Source organism: Myotis nattereri, assembly GCF_964212035.1.
Source record: "Myotis nattereri genome assembly, chromosome: 15".
NCBI lineage: Eukaryota > Metazoa > Chordata > Mammalia > Chiroptera > Vespertilionidae > Myotis > Myotis nattereri.
The window spans coordinates 33,007,399-33,030,895 of record NC_138090.1 but is presented as its reverse complement, the minus strand read 5'-3'; the positions used below and the strand labels follow the sequence as shown (position 1 = coordinate 33,030,895).

General features: G+C 46.7%; 2 protein-coding genes across 3 annotated transcripts; both read right to left on the bottom strand.

Moving 5' to 3' along the window:
* Positions 1-14,458: 14,458 nt before the first annotated feature.
* Positions 14,459-21,018, bottom strand: FFAR3 (free fatty acid receptor 3). 2 transcript variants are annotated; one of them, XM_081108267.1, is made up of 2 exons: positions 20,093-21,018; positions 14,459-16,070 (listed from the first exon to the last, which is right to left on the bottom strand). In XM_081108267.1, exons 1-2 carry the CDS (start codon positions 20,121-20,123, stop codon positions 15,097-15,099), a joined length of 1,005 nt encoding a protein of 334 aa, XP_080964393.1. In that variant the 5' UTR covers positions 20,124-21,018; the 3' UTR covers positions 14,459-15,096. The 2 variants fall into 2 exon arrangements, with proteins under 2 accessions (XP_080964393.1, XP_080964394.1); XM_081108268.1 differs by lacking the exon at positions 20,093-21,018 and adding an exon at positions 16,269-16,327 and having other exon boundaries at positions 14,523-16,070.
* FFAR1 (free fatty acid receptor 1) lies at positions 20,293-21,195 on the bottom strand (the record flags this gene model as incomplete). Its single annotated transcript, XM_081108269.1, has 1 exon — positions 20,293-21,195. The coding sequence occupies one exon, from the start codon at positions 21,193-21,195 to the stop codon at positions 20,293-20,295; it is 903 nt and encodes a 300-aa protein (XP_080964395.1).
* Between the last annotated feature and the right edge of the window lie 2,302 nt (positions 21,196-23,497).

The window sequence follows — 23,497 nt, the reverse complement described above, 5'->3', positions numbered from 1 at the left end:
CTTTCTAATTAAATGATCCAAATCTATTTCTGTCAGTGTGGGAAAAGATGGACTATTCAATAAATAATGTTGGGATAGTTGCCTCTTCATTTGGAAGAGTTGTAATTAAATAATGAAAGCAAAATCCAGGTGTATTAAAGAGCAAATATATTTTTTAAAACTATAGAAGTTGTATAGGTATTACACAGAATTACTTTTAAGCCTTATAAATGAGGTTTTTTTTCTAGCATTATGTAAATGTACGAGTCATCAAAGAAATGACAATTTTGAGCATATAAAAATATGTTATGGAAGAAAGTATTATTAACAAAGTAAAAGACCACTATGTTTCTACATATACAACTGATAAAAGTTTCATTTAAAGGTTCAAAGAATCCCAGCAAATCAAAGAAAAAAGAGGCATAGTGTAGGAAAAAACATAACTATATACAATATGTGAATATTTTCTGCCTGACTTACTATCTGAGAAAGTAAAGTTAAAATAGTACTGAGTGTATGGTTAATTTTATGTGTCAACTTGGCTGGGCCACATTGCCCATATATTTGGTCAAACATTATTCTAGATGTTTTTGTGAGGGTGTTTTGGATGATATTTACATTTAAATTAGTGGTCTTTGGGTAAAGCGATTTCTCTCCATAATGTGGGTGGGCCTCTTCCAATCAGGGAAAGACCTGAATAGAACAAAAAGCTGACATCCCTGAGTGAGAGGGAACTCCCCAGCTGACAGCCTTCAGAACTCCTCTGCGACTCTTTTGTGTCTCCAACCTGCCAGCCTCCTCCATCAGATTTTGGACTCTCCAGACCACCAGAGTGAGCCAATTCCTTACACCAGTCTCTTTCTAGGTATATATGCATCCTATTGGTTCTGTTTCTCTGGGGGACCCTGACTGATACACTGAGATACTAAATTTTAAATATCAACTTAAAAAATTAAAATATTATACTAGTATTTTCCCTTGCTGGCAAGGTAACGGAGTTTTTTACAGACTGTTAGGGGAGAGATGGTTGATTTAGCTGGGGATGGTACTTTGTCAGTATTTATAAAAATTTCAAATGTATATACCATTTAAAACAACAGTACCACTTTTAGGAGATGTACACCTGCTTAAGCATTTATGTAAAAGGGTGTTCCTGTAGCAGTTTTATAATAGTGAAAAATAAGAGATACATTTTCTTTTTCATTTCGCTTGTTTATCAAATGACTATTCTTTTTTATGTATTGTTTTAGGAACCTGGGTAGGTAGTAATGAATAAAATAGACGTGGTGACCATTGTCAAGAGCTTCCCAGTCGAGAAGGAGGAATCACATATTAAGCAAATGAACAGACAAATATATGATTCAAACATTGGAAGCTCAGTGTGAGATAATATCAAGGAGGGGGGCGTTACGTCAGATTGGGTGATCAGGGAAAGCCTATCTAAAGAATGACGTGGGTGGAGCGATCACTTGGTAAGTTACATAAAGGTGTAATCACAATGTTGTACATCTGAAACTAATATAATGTATTGAAACTGTAATGAATGAAAAGTATTATTTAAAATAAATATATATAAAGATTGTTTAAATATATATATATATTTGTAAAGAGTGACATTAGAGACAACAGCTGAAAGAAGAGGTGAGCCAGCCAGGTAAAGTGTGGAGGAAGCAGTGCCTGCAGAGATTGAGAGTGTGGCCTGCTTGGGGCCAGGCCAGCTGAGTGATGTCAGTGCCGTTGGGATGGCCCCAGTGGACATGGCAGAGAGAGGCAGGGAAAGATGGCACAGAACCTGATAGGCCATGAAGAGGGATTGCAATGGGAAGCCATAAAAGGTTTTATTCAGGGCAATAACATTATTCAATTTATGTCCTTAAAAGCTTCCTCTTGCTATGGGGTGAACTGATGAGGATGAGGATAAGAAGAAAAACCAAGTTAGAAGCTTTTGCAATAGTTCAGGTGAGATATAATGGTTGCCATGGAGTTGGAGAAAAACAGATTTATGTAAGATCTATTCTGGAGACAGAAGAAATAGGACTTGATGGTAAGTTGAATGTGGATAGTAAAGAAGGAGGCATTAGGAATGGCTTTCTGACCACTACACACTTATCAGAATGGCTAAAGTAAAACTCTAACAACATCAAGTGCCGATGAGGATGTGAAGCAATCGAACCTCTTGTATATTCCTGGAAGGAGTGCAGAAGGGTACAACCACTCTGCAAACAGACCAAAGGTATCTCAGAAAGCCAAACATGCAATTACCATATGACTTAGCCATCCCTCTTCTGGATATTTGACCTAAAGAAATGAAAACATATGTCCAGACAAAAACCTGTGCATGAATGTTTAAAGCAGCTCTATTCATAATCGCCCTAAACTGAAACAACCCAAATGCCTTTCAGTGGCTGTATAAATAAGCAAATTGTGGTTCAGTCATACAATGGGACAAACGACTCAGCAATAAAAGGGAACAAATTATGATACAATAACAAGGATGAATCTCAAAGTCATTATGATTCCATTTGTGTGACATTTTTGAAAAGATAAAACTGTCCTGATAGTGGATCTGTGGTTGTCAGCAGCTAGAGGTGAGGGACAGTTGTGACTGTAACGGCTCTTTATCTTGATTGTGGTGGTGGTTACAGGAAATGGTGTTGAAATTCACAGAACTGTATATATAAAAAAGTGTACAATTGAAAAAGTTCCTTTTTATTGTGTGATTATTTATTTATTTATTTATTATTTATTGTTGGCAATATTACAGATGTCTCCCATTTTCACCCCCTTCCATAAAAAGGCATGATTTTTTTAAATTTTAATCTAGTTGGCTTAGTTAGTTGGAGCATCACCTCGTACACCAAAAGGTTGTGGGTTCAATTCTGGGACAAGGTGCTTATGGGAGGCAACAGACAGATATTTCTCTCACATAAATGTCTCTCTCTCTCTTCTCTCTCTTCTCTTCTCTTCTCTCTCTCTCTCTCTCTCTCTCTCTCTCTCTCTCTCTCTCTCTCTCTCAATAAAAACAACCTCGGGTGAGGATTAAAAAAATGATGCCAGGGTTTCTGTCCTGGGCAGCTAGGTAAATGGTGTTACCATTTACAGAGCTGGACTAGGCTGGGAAGCATGGTCAGATTTGTGGGAGAAAATTAAGAGTTTGGTTTGAATTTGTGAACAGGAGATGTCCCTGTACACAGTTACTATTATGGATTAGAACCAGAGTGAAAGGGGACAGCCTTCCAGAATGATGCCTCCGGAACAGGGGGTTGGGAGGAAGAGCCCAGGTGGAGAGAGGGGTCCTAGAAGCTCCTCTCCTCTGCCTGGCTGCGTCCCTCAGAGACCTGCCCTGTGGCTCTCAGAGAAGGGCTGTTGGGGTGGGCAGGGACTTTGAAATGAGAACAGGGACCGGGAGGAATGATTTTCTAAAGTCATCAAAGGTATCTGTGAACTGCGCTTATGACAAAAAGACACTAACTTTTGCCTCCTTCCCCACCCATCCCAAACATCTGAACCTCTTCAGCTCCCACTGCTGTGGAGGCCACATGAGACGACCTACACCCTCAATACTTAAACCACACACAATACAGAAACAGTTGGAATTGGTTGTCAGAATATAAGGTGTTAAAGCACAATAACAGCTGCATGTCCAACTGGAAAGACGGGAAGGTATGGCAGCATTGAGCCCACGGGTCTGCCAGGAGTTAAATTTATGTGAGCCGCGCACTCTCCAGCTGGCCATAGTCCTGCTGCTTCCGGCAGATCTCCAGCACCAGGAGAAGAGCTAGTTGCCATGTATTACCCGTTTTTACCATGGTTTCTGCCTGTCTGTATAACCTGGAGTAACACGGCAGTCCCAACTTCTGCAGAGTGGCACAGCAAAAGCAGATACCTGCTTGGCTTGTTGAAACTTGGGAAGATTAATTGATTATTTTATGTACACCAAGGGGATGGGCACTGAGGTGAGGTGACACAGCTCTTTTTAATCACCTTTTTAAAAACTGAGGTTTAATTTATATATAATAAATGCACCTACTTAAGCATAGTTTGATAAGTTTTGACAAATGTGTACCCCTTACCTCAGTCAAGTTGTAGAACACTTTCATTACCCTAAAATGTCCCTCTGGCATCTTCCCAGACAACCCCTCCCCTTGGCAACCACTGATCTTCTTTCTATCAGTAAAGAGGCTCTGGTACCAATCCCAGCCTGGGGTGGGGTGGTTTCTATCACACCACCCAGCAACTCTCTGGGCACCAGCTAGATGTCCTACAATTTAATTCAATTCTGATAGAGATGATGCCATATCTGTCTACCTAGAGACGGCATCAGGTCCCGCAGGTTAAGGGTGCAGTCCTACAAAACTGCCCCCCCCCCTTAAACTCGAGTCCCAAGCTAAGTTGTTATCTGTGCTTCGGACTGGACTGGCTACAAATCAGAGGTTCCGATGATCCCCTTTTCAAGTTCAATTAATTTGCTAGAGTGGTTCACAGAACTTAGGAAACATTTTACTTATGAGATCACTGGTTTATTATAAAAGAACTAGTGACCCGGTGAATGGATTTGTGCACATTGAAAGGAAATTAGTTAGAAGGTGTCCTGCAGGACTGGGAGAGATGGGCTGGACACACCCTGGAGCTCACTTCCCATGGTCCCTCCCCAGTTGGCCGGCTGGCCACACCTGGGGTAGCGCTGTGGTTCAAAGGGTGTCTGTGGAGTGGGCAGGGTCCCTCCGGCAGGTGGGGTCCCTCGGCCTGGCCTGCGGGAATTGGGCCGAAACCAGCAGTCTGACATCCCACAAGGGGTCCTGGAGTGCAAGAGGGCACTCTGCAAAGTTGCTGTCATACAGGGTGTGGAACACAAACGCAAGTGTGCAGTAAACCAGATTCAGGGCCAACAGTGCCCCAGCAACAACATAACCCACGGCCGAAGGTGGAATCACATGGCCCCACGAGGAAGTGGGCTCCCTCCTCTCTGGTTTCGAGGTGCATAACCTGAGAACTGCCACTGCCAAGTCACTGCAGCTCGGCAGGTTCTGCTTTGAGCATATGCCCCCTGGTGGTCAGTGTGTGTCATAGCAACTGGTCAGATGGTCAGACACTTAGCATATTAGCCATATAGATATAGATAGATAGAGATATAGGTATAGGTATAGGTATAGATATAGATATAGATATATATATAGATATAGATATAGATAGATATAGATATAACTGAAGAACAGCTAGGTGGAAGGATGCATAAGGCAAGGTATGGGGAAAGGGCACGGAGCTTCCATGCCCTGGCCAGGTGCCCCACTCTCCCCAGATCTCCAAGTGTTCACTAACCCAAAAGCTCTCTGGGGTTTTGTGGAGGTTTCATTACATAGGCACAATTGATTAAATCATTGGCCACAGGTGATTGATCTCAATTTCCAACCCCAGCCCAGAGGTCTGAGAGTGCCACGGAAAGTTCCAACCCTCTAATCACATGATTGGCTCCACTGGCAACCAACCCCCATCCTTAGGCGGGTCCAAAAGTCACCTCATTAGCATAACAAAAGACACCTTTGTTGTTCTCACTTCGGAAATTCCAAGGCTTTTAGAAGCTCGGTGCCAGAACCAGAGACAAAGACCAAATATATATTTCTTATTATGAATCACAATATCACAGTTAGAAGCTATAACTCTGTCAGCAGTTTGTTATTTTATATTGCCGAGTCATATTCCACTGCATGGCTATATCTCAAATATTCATTCTCTCTCTTTTTTTTTTTTTTAAAAAATATTTTTATTGATTTAATGGAGGAAGGAAGAGAGAGAGAGAGGGGGGCGGGGGTGGAGCCCACAACCCGGGTATGCGCCCTGACTGGGAATTGAACCAGTGACCTTTTGATTCATAGGTGGTCACTCAACCACTGAGCCATGCCAGCCGGGCTATCTATTCTCTTTTGATGGATACTTGGGCCATTTCCAGTTTTGATCTATTATGATTATAGCTGCTATTGAGACAGGGCAGTGAGCCAGGACAAGCGGAAAGGGAAACAGACACAGATGCTGAACAAACCGCAGAGCGACTTCCAGCAGGTAGAAGGTCACCTCCCTACAGGTAACATCTAGGCCTCAGCTGTATTTCAGCTCCAGGCCCAGAAAAGCTGCAAAACCAGGGAGTGACACCAGGACCAGCTACAATGACTAACAAACCCCTGCCCTAACACGGATGAACCAGTGAAGACCAGGCCCCTGAAGAAGCACACCTAGAAAACTGATGAGTATTGTGTTGAAACCCTTCCCTGAGGTCTCCCCTAAGATATCTGCCTGCAAGAGAGAAATAAAAGCTTCAAGACAAAGGACCCAGCACATCCTCTCCTTCTGGGGAACAGCCCCACCATTCCCTTTTCCTCTTACCTTCCCCCACTTTTTACCCACAGGTATGCATCTCCTAAACCAGTGATGGCGAACCTATGACACGCGTGTCAGAGGTGACATGCGAACTCATTTTTTTTGGTTGATTTTTCTTTGTTAAATGGCATTTAAATATATAAAATAAATATCAAAAATATAAATCTTTGTTTTACTGTGGTTGCAAATATCAAAAATTTCTATTTGCGACACGGCACCAGAGTTAAGTTAGGGTTTTTGAAAATGCTGACACGCCGAGCTCAAAAGGTTCGCCTTCACTGTCCTAAATCGTAAAGGGACTCAAGAAGCTTGCAACCAGGGAAGCAATGGAGAGTGGCCCCTCGTCCCTTAACCCAGCGGTTCTCAACCTGTGGGTCGTGACCCCTTTGGCGGTCCAACGACCCTTTCACAGGGGTCACCTAAGACCATCCTGCATATCAGATATTTACATTACGATTCATAACAGTAGCAACATTACAGTTATGAAGTAGCAACGAAAATAATTTTATGGTTGGGTCACAACATGAGGAACTGTATTTAAAGGGCCGGAAGGTTGAGAACCACTGCCACCTGACCTCCAAGGCTCCTTTACTCTGACTTCCCAGAGAGCTAGGGTAGCCCAGCCTAGACTCTCCTGTTGCTTCTATATTAAAGCCTTTCTTGTTGTACTGTTCCCAGCTTTAAAAATATTTCCTCAGAGTCATCTGGACTCTACTGTGAAATGTTTCCTGCACAAAGTCAAGAACCCACACACTACCGGCTGGCCTGAGGCAGACCCACGAGGGGCCAGGTCCTCTTTCCAGTAACCCTATGAATCTTTGCTTACAGTCTGTGTACGGGGATGCTCTCATCCTCCTGAGTAATACCTAGAAGGACATCACTGGTCTTAAGGTCAAAAGTGATGCTTGCTTGGCCCTCTTGTGTTTCTCATCTCAGAGAACCTGGTCTGATTTCTCAGCACCTGGCTGGGTATGCGGTCAGCTTGCAGCAGTAGGAGCCCTGCTGGTACCCCAACTAGTGGCCAAGCTTGCTGGTCTGTTTGTTTAGTTCATTCTGCAGGTAACTTTCCTGCTTACATCTTTTCCAATTGACTTTTTTACTCACAGTAAGTAATTTAATTACTTTCCAAAGGATAAACAAACAGGAAGTTATTTACCGTATTCTATGGTATCAGAAAGATGAGTGGCGTAAGCACAGGGAACTAAAGAAAACAGTTATAAAGGGAGGCAGAAATGGAGGGAATCAATAAGCAGCAAGCTTATTGCACGTGTTAGCTGTAAGTAGTAAACTAGCATCCAGGAACGCACGTCCTTACCTTCATGTGGGCATTGCGTACGTTATAGTGACTCCAACACAAGATGACTGCGTAGATCGCCTGCTTCTAAGAACACTGAGCAGGATCAAGGACCCTTCCATAGGACAGCATCGCATGATCCGCCCATTCAACCCGCTCTTGTTTTCGTGCCAATTAAGGTCCCATAATAAGCATAAACATTTTAGATGGTACTTGGCCTTAAAAGGGTCCCATCCAGTAGGTTTGTTTTTTGTTTTGTAATGTTGTTGCCATGCGGCCAATACCAGTCCACTGTCAAAAGCCTGCTTCTCAGTGAGAGGAGTCATGACATCTTGCTGCTAGAGCTTCTATATTAAGCTCTGGAACCATAAGAAATCTCCCAAGTGCAGGCATAAGAGATAAAGTGAACACTAAGATTTCATAGCGCCTACAAAGAAAGCAGTTGAGTTTTAAGATTCCAGAATCATAAAATAATTTAAAGTAAGAAAAGAGGTCATCAGGTAGGACGTAGTAGAATATAGGATGCTTCGAAATAGACTTATCCATTACAGTTAGGATGCATTTGGTTGCAACTTAGAGAATAGGCAACAGCAAGTCAAACATGGCAATGTTTATTAACAATGAGTTTGGAAGTGGTAGTCCCAGCTCAATAAGGTCATGGGGGCCCAGGGCCACCCTTAGCTTCTTAGCTTTCTTCTTCAACTTTGTGGCCTTGTGGCCCCAAAATGACTGGTACAGCTCTCAAGTGTCACATACATAAAAGCTTCCAAACCAGGAAGGAACAGGACAGCTCCTCACAAAATCTTTCCCAGAGGCTAGTAGACTTCATACTTTTATTGGCCAGAATTGGGTCATGTGTCTATCCTGAGACTAGTCACCTTAATAAAGGGGAACAAGATGATCATGATTAATGCCAATTACGATTTGACCTCACAACAGGGGATGACTGATTGGGTCATCTCACTGAACCTTCTAGTCTAAATCCAGTAAAATCACCCCCCTCCAAAAATATTTTTGTACCTCATTTTTTGTTCTGTAATATTTTCTCTCTCCTAGTTCCATGTGTCCGTGGGGGATGGGGGGGGGTGAACTCTGTGCACCTTCCTACTTCCACCGATGTTTATTAGACTTCATTCCCTTCTATTCCATTCTTTTTTTGGAATGTGATCCCAGCATCCTTTTTCCAGAACATGGGCCACCATCTTGATGCCTTGATCTCCCTCCGTATGGATTGTTTTTCAGAACTAGTTTAAAGTCAGCAGGCTTCTCACAGACTTTGCAAAGTTTTAAGGGCCACAACTACCTGTATGTATCACTTGTAGCTTTTTTTGTTTTTGTTAAGCCAGAGGCAGTTCTATCAGAGAAAAGAAGGTTAAAAAGCTGAATGCTTTCTCACATTATATCACTCTATTTGTTTCCCCACTCAAATTCTGTCTCCCACCTCTTTCTCCCCTTCCAGATCTAAGGCCTGACTTTTCTTCCACGTGCCTTCCTACCTTTATCATTTTTCTGCTCCCTCCTTTTGGATGATTCTCACAACTAACTTTGCAGACTCCCAGGCCTCTTGCTTATTCCCAACTGTTCTTCACCTCCCTTCTTCCTCCCCCAACTTTGACCTTCTCTAGTTTTTGCCCCTTCCCAGGATCCAGCTGAAGCAGATATATTGCTCTTGCTTTGCACACAGCTTCCCCACAAGGCGCATATGCAAATCCACAGCTGGGGAGAAGGCATCAAGTTGGCTGGCCTCCCTTGCTGGGTTTCCTCTCCACTTCCTGCCTCCACCTCCTCTAACTGACCCTGCTTTAGGAGTGGTCTGAGCTGGTCACATCACAAGCCTACAACAGTCTCACCACTCACTGTTGTCCACCAGGCTGCAGTGAACCGTCTTTGCAGGGTTCCTTAATCACTTCCTGGCTAGCTTTGCTAGGTTTCCCATCATACTTGGTGATTTGAAGCTTCTAGCCAACTCCCTCTTCTCCTATAAACTGAGACTTGACCTGTGGCCCAGGGAACCTGTGGCAGGGGGTTGAGGCTCCCCTACCTCCTGTCCTTCTGGGTTGTGCTGCTCTAGTTTTTAATGGAGGAGGCCCTTCATTCTAGGAGGGAAAAGTTCCTCCTACTTCATGGCCAACAATGAGTTCTGTTAACGTAAAAAAACCATTGAGACCTGTAAAGAATTTTTGTGAGTTTATTTGAGCCAAACTGTCGACATATGCCGGGAAGCAGAACCTCAACGAATTGAGATAGTGCTCCAGAGAATGGCAGGGTTACATCCGTATTTATACATGAAATTCATTGGTGACAGATTTAAGGAGGTGGGATTAAATGAAGCAGGGAAACCTCTGTGATAGGATAAAAAGTAAAATGATGGACACATACTTAGGTGGGTGCAGGAACAATTAACATGATGATGAAGGAATTTGTGGTATCTGTCCTGGGACCCAGCACACCTGGTTGTGCCCCAGGGGCTCCAGATACGGGGAAGTCACAAGTTACCCAGACATTTCAAGGGTATGTTATCACAGATGCAAAAAGACAGATAGGCTCAGTGACGGTAAAGTTTGACCTTGTCAGTGAAGATATCGGCTTAGGACGTAACTGCCCACCATAACTGCTTTTAGTTAAGGTTTAATTTCAGACCATCCTTTGTGGTTATTTTAGGTCTCTGAGTCTGCAAAACTACCATGCAGGCCCCTCCTGAGCTTGTCAGGTCAGCATGTGGCCCCCTTTCATCCACAGTTCTTTTTGTACATCTTTAAAAACTTACTTTATTAATTTTAAAAAGTAGATTGCTGAGCAACCTTGACTGTTTGAAATCAAATCATGTCAGTAAAAATGAAACATCCCTCTGCTACTAGGAAGACCCAGGCAGGAACCTGTGACACACAGGAGCAGCCTTGCCTTTAGCCCCCAGGGCTTCAGATAAGGAGTTTTCAGATGCAAAATTCAACCTGTCTTTATTTTGTATCTTTCCATAGAAATGGGATCCTGACTCTTCTTCTAGGTCAGTGATTTTCAACCTTCCTAATGCCGCGACCCTTTAATACAGTTCCTCATGTTGTGGTGACCCCCAACCATAAAATTATTTTTGTTGCTACTTCATAACTGTAATTTTGCTACTGCTATGAATCGTAATGTAAATATCTGATATGCAGGATGTATTTTCATTGTTACAAATTGAACATAATTAAAGCATAGTGATTAATCACAAAAACAATATGTAATTATATATGTGTTTTCCAATGGTCTTAGGCGACCCCTATGAAAGGGTCCTTTGACCCCCAAAGGGGTCTCGACCCACAGGTTGAGAACCGCTATTCTAGGTCCAGGCCTGATATTGCTGTCTTTATGTACAGCTCTGCTTTGCTGAGAGCCTGTCAAATGTGGCTTCATTGAAACTTCACGTAAACATCACCCTTCCCCCAAATTCTATAGTAACCCTGTCCCTTCTTTTGTGAGATCGCTCACACTCCCTCTGTGGGATGTGGTGTCTTTTGCTCCTGCGAGAGAATGAACTTTGTTTGGTACAGTTGTGTGAGACAGGCTTCATCACTATTAGATACAACCATTTCTCTAACTTTTGCATTCTCAGTGAGGCAATATTGCCCCCAAAAGAGGTGAAAATTAGTTCTGTGGAAGAAAAAAAAATAAAAAATCTTACAATGGTTTGTGCACTTCTGAAGGGCCACACCCATAAACAGATATATAGCATATCTGTTGTATTAAAATGTCATAGGCAAGGTGCCAAGTAGGAAAAAAATATCTTAAAAGACTCCTTAGGGGACAATGATACAAAAATGTGACCAATATTGAGTAGCTTTGGGTATCCACTGTGAGTCAGGTGCCCAATGGTTGGCTTGCTTTTGCAGAATTGAGTTCGTTTGACCTCTGTCATGGTAGATCCAACCTGGTTTGACTTCTTCTTGCACCCCCCAGAACCTTCACTCATGCTTGCAAGCCCCTCACCCATGAGAGACACTTATTCTGCCAAATGGCAAGAATGCATGATGCTCCATCACTTGCGCATACACCCCACACCATCTCTCTACCAGTTTCCTTTACCTGCTTAAATGGGCACAGAGTAGCATGTAGTTCTATGTCTCACTGTGGCCTGTTGACATTTGTCCTGGCCAGACTGCCTCCCTGACTCTGGAAGATGGACTGGCCCGATCACTGTGGTAACGCACAGCTGGAGGGGGAATAGCAGAGTGGGTGAGGGGCGTGGACTTCAGAGTCAGCTAATCCCACCTTGAGGTTTTATTTTAATCACTTACTGGCTGTAGGATCTCAGGTAAGAGACTTCACCTCCCTGGGCCCATTCCTCATCTATAAAATAGAAATTTTACCTGCCACATGGTTATTGAGAGGATTGAAGAAAATAACATGTTGGCTATTATTGTTATTCCTCCAACCCAGATCCTCTCTCAGCATTCAGGCATCTTATTGTTTAGTCCTTTCCCTTCTGAATCCTTCTATCCACCAATTCCACCTGACACATGTGCACCTTAAGAAAACAGAATAAGGGCATTTGGAGAAACAAAGATGGCGGCATAGGTAAACACCGGAAATTGCTGCCTCTCAGAACAACTTCAAAAAAACAACTAAAAGACAAAACGGACATCATCCAGAACCACAGGAAGGCTGGCTGAGTGGAAATTCTACAACTAGAAGGAAAGAGAAAAGCACACTGAGACTCAGAGGAGGTGCACGTGGCAAGGGCTGGCAACTGAGGACACGGCTGTCTTTTTGAGTCAGGAGGGAGTCACAAGCCCCCTATTGTTCTGAACTCCAGTTCTGGGAAGTCTCTAGGGACCCAGACTCATACAGAGAGAAACTGGACTGTCTGGCAGTGGGCAGAACTCGGAACTCAAAGGTGGCTCTCTCTCAGAGGTGCTTGCAGCGATTTCCGGGACACTGAGACGCAGGGCCTCTTAGGGCAGGGCTGAGGATCAGCCATAGCTGCTTGCTCCGCCCTGTTGATTCCCTGAGACCCCACCCCACCCAAGTTGTGCCCAGAGGCTTTTGCATATGAATGCCCTGGCCCTTTGCAATCTGAAAATTACCTAACAAACTGCAGCTGGGCCAGACAGACCCAGAACTTCCAAGAGAAGGCCCAAGGCCCCACAGCAGCTTGCATTGCTTCACAGCTGGGCCTCATATGGACACCTCCAAACCCCAAACAAGGAAGGGGAATCTGTAGATCTCTTCATAGCTCCTGCTGGGTAGCCTCAGGCAGAGGCTAAATTAGCACCTCCTTAGAGATCCAAGAGCCAGTGTACCCAGTGGTCAGAGTGGGACCATCCAGATTACAACTCCTCGGATCCATAAAGGACACACTCAGGGGGCAGACTCAGTGAGCACCAAAGCCCCACTGAAGCAAGTCTTGCCCCAGAAGGGTGTCTTCAGCACAGACGTTCTCCCACCATAGACACAGCTGATTCTCATGGCCAATTGGCCTGGAGGTCAATTCCTCCCAGTGATACCTACAACAATCAAGGCTTAACTACAACAAGACTGTGCACAAAGACCACAAAGGGGTGCACCAAGAGTGTCCACCTCAGGTAATTGGGGAGGCTGAGCCACTGGGCCCTAGAGGACACCTAGCACACAAAGCCACTCTACCAACACAGAGAAGCATAAAAAATGTGGAGACAAAGAAACAGGTCACAAATGACAGAAATGGAGGAAAGCAAACTACTGGATATAGAGTTCAAAACCAAGGTTATAAGGTTTTTCAAGAATTTTCTAGAAACCGCCGATAAATTTAGTGAGACCCTGGAGGATATGAAAAAAGACCAACTAGAAATTAAGCATACACTGATTGAAATAGAGAATAATATATAGAGATCCAACAGCAGACAAGAGGATCCCAAGAATCAAGTCAAAGATTTGAAATACGAAGAAGCATAAAACACCCAAACGGAAAAGCAAAATGAAAAAAGAATCCAAAAATATGAAGATAGTGTAAGGAGCCTCTGGGACAACTTCAAGCGCACCAACATCAGAATTATAGGGTGCCAGAAGAAGAGAGAATGCAAGATATTGAAAACCTATTTGAAGAAATAATGACAGAAAACTTCCCTTACCTGGTGAAAGAAATAGACTTACAAGTCCAGGAAGCGCAGAGAACCCCAAACAAAAGGAATCCAAAGAGGACCACACCAAGACACATCATAATATCATAATTAAAATGCCAAGGGCAAAAGACAAAGAGAAAATCTTAAAAGCAGTAAGATAAAAACAGTCAGTTACATACAAGGGAGTACCCATACGACTGTCAGCTGATTTCTCAATAGAAACTGTGTAGGCCAGAAGGGAGTGGCAAGAACTATTCAAAATGATGAATGCCAAGAACCTACAACCAAGATTACTTTATCCAGCAAAGCTATCATTCAGAATTGAAGGTCAGATAAAGAGCTTCACTGATAAGAAAAAGCTAAAGGAGTTCATCACCACCAAACCAGTATTATATGAAATGCTGAAAGGTATTCTTTAAGAAGAGGAAGAAGAAAAAGGTAAAGATAAAAATTATGAACAGCAAATACATATCTATCAACAAGTGAATCTAAAAATCAAGTGAATAAAAAATCTGATGAACAGAGTAAACTGGTGAATATAATAGAACCAGGGGCATACAAAGGGAGTGGGCTGACAATTCTTGGGGGGAAAGGAGTGTGGGGGTGCAGGAAGAGACTGGATAAAAATCGTACACCTATCAATGAGGATAGTGGGAGGGGTAAGGGCAGAGGGTAGGGTGGGAACTGGGTGGAGGAGAGCTATGGGGGGGAAAAAGAGGAACAACTGTCATAATTTGAACAATAAAGATTTAATTTAAAAAAAAGAAAGTAAACAGAATAAGGAAAGACCATTGTCTTTTGCTTGCTATCAAATTTATTCAGGTAATTTTTGTTCTGTCATTTTTTCATAAATGTCCCTGAAAATCTGAATTTATTGAACAATGGAAACTTTCTGGAAAAGTCCATGTGAGAGCAGGATGCTCCTTCGTGCCTGGATCCTGTGTCCTCCACTCCTGACTTGCCAGGTCAGTGGCTCTGAAGGGTAGATTCTTCTCTCTTGTCTCAAGTCACTGGGTAGCTCCCTCGGCCCTGGACACTGCTCTCAACTCCTCTTTCACACTTAGAAAAGCACCGGAGCTGGCTGCTGTCACCGGGAGCTCATTTTTCTCCAGAGCTCTCTCACCTTGACTACATCCTAGGCCTAATCCACAGTGTGTGGGGAGATGGGAAGGGAGGGCAGTGTGGTGAAATCAAGAATTGGGCTTTGGTGAGCACATCCTTAGGAAGGCTGGGTGCCTGCTCTGCTCCGACTGCATCAGTCCCCAGCCTGCCACTCCCAGGTCCCGCCTGACTTGAGCTAGGAACTGCCTTGTGAGTGAGATGTCTTTCAGTTCAGGCCACTTGACACCCGCTCCACAGCCCTCTTAGAGTCCACTACCTGTTCTCTACATTGGACAGCTCCCGAGGTTGCCCCTCTTCATTCTTCTTCAGTTTCAAGCAGCTCTCCTGCCTCCAGAAGCCCCAGACCCCAGGCAGCCTTTGCAGCAGCCTCTGAAAGTCAGCCTGGAACCCAGATGATGAGAAGTAGTAAACCAAGGGATCAACACAAGAATTCAAGGTGCTGAGGAGTAGCACGTAATTTCTCCATACTGGGCTTTTATTCTGGAGGTAGCCCACAACATGAGAAATATTGTAGGGCCCAAAGCAGATGAGGAAGTTAAGCATCGTGGCTGCCACTAGCCCTGCCACCCTCTTCCGCCGGTGGCTGGCTCCCCTCCTGAGTGTGCACAACAGGCAGCTGTAGCAGTAGCTGGTGATGAGCAGGGGAATTCCAAAAAGGACCACAGCCATCTCCAGCCGGACAGGCAGGAGAATGGCCAGCTGCTCCTTCTGGAAGTCCAGGTAGCAGGTGCTGAGGGAAGAGTTTCCTGAGAATTCGGTGATAAAGACCACGCTGCAGTGCCCAGTGGCCAGGAGCCAGCAGGCCCCACTGACCAGGCCAGCCTGTCGGAGCCTTGGCCGGGCCTTGTACCACAGCGGGTAGGCCACACTCAGGTAGCGCTCGATGCTCACAGCTGTCAGGAAGAGGGACGTGAGATAGATGGTGGTGAAGAAGAGGAATTTGGTTAAGGGGCAGAAAATGAAGGGCAGCCGCCAGTACATGCCGCTGGCCGCCTCCACCATGCGGAAGGGCAGGAAGAGCAGCAGGAGCAGGTCCGAGAGGGTCAGGTTCAGCAAGAGCACGTCCACGGCCACTGGGCGGCGCTGCAGCTTGCGGGCGAAGATCACCAGAGCCACCAGGTTGAGCGGGAGCCCCACCAAGAAGGTGAAGAGGTACACGGAGAAGTACAGCCAGTGATTGCCGGGGAAGAAGGATGGATCCAGGCTTGTGTCCATGGTGATGGCCACTAGAGAGAAAGAGGTTGTGAGACAGAGAGGGAGAGAGATGGCAGCGTCTCAACAATCCACAGAGAACATTGTCACCACCTCACTTTCTCATGCCCCCTGACGCCTTCCCCGCTGGGGTCAGCCTGTCTCCTATTGCTTCCCCCAGTAAAGTAAGTGCCAAGCGGCTCCTCCACAGTTACTCAGGGCCCAGCACTCACCTGCTTATTTAAGAATCCAAGTGCTCTGCCACTCGGCACCTTGCTGGTTCCTCCAGAGCAAGTGCAGTTAGCTATTAATCTGACGGAACTGATAAAGATCTGGCAGTGCCTGTGATGTCACTCACTGCTGAGCCATAGCACAAAAGATGCCTTTAGCTCTGTATGCAAAATGAAGAGCAAATTCCACAAGTGGAGGCCTGGCTCCTAAGGCAGCCTTCAGTGGAATGCCCCCACCAGGCCTGAGCCGACGTCATCTCTCCTTCCCCCATCCTCCACTTGCAGTTTATCTGCTCTCTACATGGCACTCGTCTAGTTTGCCTTGTAAGGACAGGAAGCAGGATGCAGTGATGGTAAGTATGGCCTGGGTCCAATGTCGGCTCCGTCACTTATTTACTCTGATATGGAGCAAGTGATGTAAACTCTCTGAATCTCTGCTTTTTCATCTAAAACAGAGATGATCACAGTACCAATCTCATATGTTATTGTGTAGATTACAGCATTAGTCCATATCAAATGCTTAGAAGCGAGCCTGACATGTTAGGGTGAGCACTTAACAGGTGTTAGTTGCCATCACCCCAGTCCCTGGTATGGGCTTGTCCCTGGGGTGACGGTAATAATAACATTAATAATAATGATGATGGTGGTGGTGATGATAGCAGCTACCTTTTAGGGGGCATATAATCTATAGCAGATACTCTGCTTCTCAAGGTACCACCATTATGTCTTGTGCCTCACTGTGCAGAAGTGACTTGCTCCAGGTAATCACCACCAGAATTCAAACCCAAGTTCTTTCCAGCTTCAGAGATTATTTATTTATTCATTCAAATATTTATGGAACACAATGAGATACCATTTTATTCACATGCTACTGGAACGGCTATAAGTAACAACAGATGTCAAGTGTTGGTGAGGATGTGAAGAAATGAGAATCCTCACATGTTGCTGGGGAGAATACAAAATAGTGGAGTCACTTTTAAGCAGTGTGAGTGTCTTTAAAAGGTAAACATAAACTTACCATGTGACCCCATTCCCTTATAGGTAGGTATCTACTTAAAAGAAAAAAAAAACATGTGTCCACACAGTCTTGCTCATAAGTGTTCAAATAGCATTAGTCGCCCAGCCAGTGTTACTCAGTGGTTGAGCGTTGACTCATGAACCAGGAGGTCACGGTTCGATTCCTGGTCAGGGCACATGCCTGGGTTGTGGGTTCAATCCCCAGTAGGGGGTATGCAGGAAGCAGCTGATCAATTATTCTCTCTCATCATTGATCTCTCTCTCTCTCTCTCCACCTCGCTCTCTCTGAAATCTTTAAAAACATATTTTAAAAATAACAAAAAAATAGCATTAGTCATAATAGCCAAGAAATGGAAACATCCCTCTGTGACCTATCAGCTAATGAATGGATAAACCAGGTGGCATATCCATACAATAGAACACTACCTGCAATAAGAAGGAATGGAATACCCATGTGTACTATAATGCGGATGAACCTCAAAAACATTATGCTAAGTGAAACAAGCCAGACATTAAAGACTGAGCATTATATGTTTTCATTTATATAAAATGTCCAGAATAGGCACATTTATAGAGACAACAAGTAGATGACTGGTTATAGGGGTGGAAGTGGGAGTTACTGTAAATGAGCATGAGGGATCTGACTGGGGTGATGAAAATGTTCTAAATTGGATTTAGTGAGAGTTGCACACCTCAGTAAATTTACTAAAACTCATTGAATTGTACATACCAAATGGGTGAATTTTATGACATGTAAATATTATCTCAATAAGTAGTGGAAAAAACAAAGTTTTTGCTGTTGTGGTGCTTACAGTTGGTAATGAGAGGGTTGGGAGGGTTGAGTGGTGGGAGGATAATACAGAGGCAGAGAACCACTGGAGGAAACACTGCAGGCAGAAGGAATGGCAGGTGCACAGGCTTGACCCACTGGGGGAACTGGTAGAAGGTTTAGGGTTCAAGGGCCAGGGGTCAGGAGATGATGCCAGGGGAGGATCATGCAAGGCCCATGGGCCCCAGGGAGCAACTGAAATCTCCCTTATGAGGATGAGGCACAAGTAACAGGAAGAAGTGGCCCAGCAGCAGGTGCTCCAGAGAATAGGAGAGAGAATAGTCTCTGGCATTATGGGAGGGGCAGGGGGCCACCGGAGCTGTTATGGGAACCTCTCTGGAATCACCACAGTGTAGGGAACTAAGATGTTTCTGCCCCCGACAGAGCCTCCAGCAAGTTACTTCTCTGGCCTGTTTCCATGTTTACAAAACAGATAATAAAACTTGCTTTGGAGGGCTATTGTGAGTATTCACTCATGCAACAAACATTTACTGAGAGCCTACTATGTGCTAGGCTCTCTTCTAGGTGCTGGGGATATATCAGAAAATAAAACAAAATTCCTTGCCCTTGTAGACATTTAAGCATGAAAAGAAATAACTTGTATAAATCGGTTCACGCATGCTGGGCACATAGCTACCACTTTTGGTGCTCTTATATGTTCATGGCACTGTCATCATCAGAGGAACAAATCTGCTTTCTACCCCTGGCCTAGTCAGAGCAGATGCCCAAGTGTCTGCCTCCTTTATGGCCTCTCTCTTCTGCCTGCTTTCTTGTGGGTTCAGGGTGCCACCATTCACCTTTGTAAAATGGACCCCAAGGACAGGCATTAACCCAATAACTAAGTTTTCCAAATGTCCCCTGACCTTGGGGGCCCTGCCTTGAAAGATCACATCCCACATCTACCCCTTCCTTGCTGTAGGGCCTTGGGAAAATTTTTTCTCCCTGCAAAATAAAGATCATAATGGCTTCAGTTACTCTCTGGGGTCCTTCAGCCGGGCCTGCCCCCTTTCACAGTCCAGGAGCCCTCAGGGGTGGGAGGCAACCCGGCGATCAGGGGAAGACAATGCCCCCATCACACCTCTGCTGCTGCCACTGTCAGCAGCACAAGCCTCAGCTGGCCCTGGTTACCTGAGCCTCGGGCGGCCCTGGGCAGCTGGGGGGCTGAGAGGACTGGAAAACTCCAGAGGCAGGCACGCAGCAAGGCGGTGCTGTGGGGACTGGGCGCCACCATCTTGTGGCTGTGGGCACTGCCATATTTGAGGGCGTGGCAGTCAATTAGCATGTTCCCTCCTTATTGGCTGTGGGTGCCGCCACTTTGAGGGCGGGGCAGTCAATTAGCATATTCTCTCCTTATTGGCTGTGGGCGCCACCATCTTTGCAATGGTATGTGGGTCAATTAGCATATTCCCTCTTTATTAGATAGGATGCTGCTTCCCCTGGATAGAGGCCCCCCTGTGCCAGGCACATGGCTTGGTGAGCAAAGCACAGGCTAGAATTGAGTTAATGAACAGCCTGCCCAGCTGCACGGGTAAATCAGAGGACTGTGTGAGGATGAAATGAGACAACACTAGTCAAGCACTTGGCATGGTGACTGGCTCGTATTAGAGGCTCTGTATTTGTGACTATTTCTGGTGTTGCTAATATTTTCCCTCCCCCTGCTGAAGCATCCGTTCTCCCCAACTTCCTGTTCGCAGTTCTAATGCTGCCCTCTTGTGAGTTTCCAGTGGTATTACAGTGTCATTATTTTGCCTCCAGTCTCAGTCAGAAATTAAGTTGTTCTTTCCTAGGAAATGACTTTGGAGTAGCATCTCCCAATATGTATCATCAGATGGCAGTTCCTCTAGATTCGAAGCAAACTCCCCTCCTGCTTTCCCACTAGTAAAAGGCCTCTGCCCATAACACTGACAGGCAGGCAGGCAAGGACCAAGCAGAGGAGAGATAGACACGGAGAGTCTGCTGCTGTGTGCAGAGGTCAATTTACCTTTCTCCTGCGACCAGCTCCTGGCCTCCATTCTTCTCTCCAGGTGGGACGATATCTTGCCAGACTCAGTTCTTCCCGTAAGTGGCTCCAGGGGCGCCCCAGGGCAAGGCCACCCTGCAGTTCCCTTGGAGCGGCCCCCACCAGAGGCCTAGAGAAGCAGCGGGGTTCTGCTGCATGTTCCTGCCCCCCAGCAGAGGCTACTACTTCTGAGATGTACCCCCTTTGATTCTTGTCCCACATGATGTCCCCCGGCCAATCCCCCTTCCCAAGTAGCCGGTCACCAATGGGTTGAGCACCACGCTCCAAGCACCTGTGAGGAGCCCCAGCTTCCTCCAGCGGCCTCCCATGTCGGGTTGCAAGAAGCCAGCCACATTGGAGGCATTGTAGGGTCCCAAGCAGAGCAGCAGTGTGAGCAGTGCCCCGCCAGCCACCCACGCTGCTCTTAGTTTCCGTCTGTGACTCAGGCCTGAGCTGGCCAGTGCCCGGAGGCAGCCCACGTAGCAGAAGGCTGTGATGGTCAAGGGCAGAAAGAAGAGCAGGAGAGAGAGGCTGAGGCGAGCAGGGCCTGCTGAGGCTGGGTCCCAGGCCTCCAGGCAGACTGGAGAGCCATTGACTGGTGTGTTGATGCCTAGGGAGCTGGTGGTATTGTCCATCCAGCCTCCCGGAGCCTCCAACCCAAAGACCAGCCCCAGGTGACACAGGACAAGGGCCCATATGGCCACACACACGCCCCAGGAATAGCAGGGCCTCCTAACAGCTTGGTAGCCCAAGGGGAAGGCGGCTCCTAGGTAACGGCCAGCACTCAGGGCAGCCAGGAAGCCGCCACCCGCATAGAGCGGAGCAAAGTGGGCCAGGGCAAAGGCAGGACAGAGCGGGGCCGGCAGAGGCCAGGCGCCCGCAGCCAGGGCCTCCACCGCCTTCAGGGGAAGAGAAGCCGCCAGCAATAGGTCTGAGCAGCCCAGGTGGAGGGCATAGACAAGGCTGGGAGTGAGGCGGAGCCGGGCGTGGGCCACGGCGCCCCCAATGGCCAGGACATTGAGTGGGAAGCCCAGTGCAAAGGCGGCCACGTAGAGGGCAAAGGAGAGCTGCGGGGGCAGGTCCATGGGGCCCGGTGGCCCAATTGGCTCCTGTGCTCACTGTTCCCTGCCCTCAGATCTCAGGCCTGAGGAGGGAAGCTCTGGAGTCACAAACCGCTCAGGGTATTAGAAGCCTTCGGCAGACGGAGGCCCACAAAGGGAGGTGGCAGCCAGTTAGCAGGGGAGCCCGGATGATAAGCGACACCTCAGTCCTCTGCTTTCTTCCCACTGTATCGCCTCTTAAAATACAGAATGTGATCGAGGATTGACAAGAGAAGACAGAACGAAAGCGTGCAGGTCCCAGAAGAGCGAAGGCTGCTTAATTTCTGAGACTCTGGGGAGAGAAGGGGGAGAGAGAATTCAAAACAGAGTTGGGCCCCACAGTACGTGCTTTTCTTAGGCATGGAAGTTAGACTTCTGCTTTCAGTCCCCTGCCCCCAACTCCCTGGGAAGAGAAGTGGCTGCTCCCCCACCGTGGACCACCAGTCCAGCAGTGGAGGGTTGGTGTCAGCTCCTAGCCAAGGGAAGGAGAAGTTGGGGTTTGGGTAGGGTGGAGGTTGTGGCAACCAAAGGGTCCCCCCAGCAGAGAGCCCCAGGGAAGCCAGGTCCCATCGTGTCCACGGGAATGACCTCTCTGATTTCAGGGGCGCCCTGAGCAGGGGGATTTGGGAGACTGGGGGATAACTGTTGGTGTAGAGAGGAGCCACAGAAAGAAGGACTCACCTCTTAGTGCTGCCAGATGTCTCTGAGGCTCTGGAGTCCCCGTGCTGGGCTGAGGGAGGGTGCCTGGGATGGGCAGTGGGCCGGAAGGGAGAGAAGGGTGGGGTGGCAGGGCCATTAGCTCAAGGCACCAGCAGCCTGGGTGAGCAGCTAATGGGGCATCGCCTGCTGGAGCTGAGGCCAGATGGAAGGAGGTAAGGGTCCAGGATGATGTGAACACAGGAAGGGGAGAGGGCAGAACTGTGGGCTTTTTCTGAGTAGTGAGGAGTGCACAGCCAGCACCTTGGAGGAGTGGGATTGGTGACACACAACCAGAACACAGCTTCATCTCCCCCGCCCCCACCCAGCCTGCTCAAACCTGCTCTCCAGTCCTGGAGGAGCTGCTGGGCAGGCTGCAGGCTCCAGTCGCCTTCGTCCCCACACTGTCTCCAGCGGGTCACTCATATGTGGGATAATTACATAACTGCATCAAGGTGTGGCCTGGGCCCTCCCCCCAGCCCCCCACTGTGCGCAAGTGTGGGCACGTGCTGTGGGGAGCACTCCTCCATTCTCCCTCTCCTTTCGCTCTGGCAGGATCACACTGTTTTCTGCCCCTTCCGGTGCTGGCAGGAGGAGGAGGAGGAGAGACAAGGTCTCATTTGGCAGCACTGGAGTAACCGGGCTGCGTGGATGGCAAAGGGGGCTCCTCCTTGGGCACTTGTAAGGACTTTGGCCAGCACAGTGCTGGCCCAACCAGCTGCTTAGCTTTCCTCTCTCAGCCTCTGGGAATTTGGCCATTTACCGCCTGTCAGCAGGAAGACCTCCTCAATGAGATTTAAAATGGCCCCAGGTTGTGTTCTCTGTCTCTCTATCTCAGAGTGTGCACGTGTCTTCCTGTCTGTCTGTCTCTATCTCTCTGCTGCCTCAGACTGACAACAACCTTCTGACTTCAGTTTTCTTGTGTGTGTGTGTTGCTCACCAAGCTACTGTGCCCCTCCCACATTCAAAGTCTCTCTAAATAAGTAAATAAGCTTCTTTGGGTGGTTTTCTGGGGGTGCTTCTCACTAGGCTTCAGGTGAGGGCTGCATATCAACAACTACCTCCAAAAAAATAATCTAATTTCCTTTTATTACTTCAGTCACTAAATCGATTCCAGGTTGCCTCCCTTGTAAGTCCCCTGGATGTTGTTCAGCCCCTCTCTTGGAATGCAGAAGAATTTGCCACCTGTTGAATAGTATTTTCTCTTTGGAAATCACTGAGAAATTGACAGAACCAAAGGAAAAAGCAAGAGGAGTGCCATTTCACCTCCCGTAACAAGCGTTTGTGAGAAGAGCAAAGCTGGGCACAAAGGGAGACAACAGGTCTTCAAGATCTCTACTCTGGCCCCGCCCACCTGGCGGCTGAGGTCTCTGGCCATTACCACGTTCTTAGGGGGCCTTCCTTGATCCCTCCATACAAACAGCCCCCTCCCCTGCTCCAGTCTCTCTGCATTCCTCTTGTTTTGTGCTTATTCACAGCACTCACTGTTCTAGACATCAGATTTGCTAGCTCCTCTGCTAGAATGTTGGTCAGTGAGGGCCAAGATTTCTGTCTGCTTTGTCTACTGCTCTTTGCACACATAATAGTGGCT

Bases quoted from the DNA above. Each gene is read 5' to 3' on its own strand.
- FFAR3 (XM_081108267.1), bottom strand. From the start codon at position 20,123: ATGGAGGCCAGGAGCTGGTCGCAGGAGAAAG. The intron at 16,071-20,092 runs GTAAATTGACCT...CTTTCTCTCTAG, and splicing joins GAGCTGGTCGCAGGAGAAAG to TGGCCATCACCATGGACACA.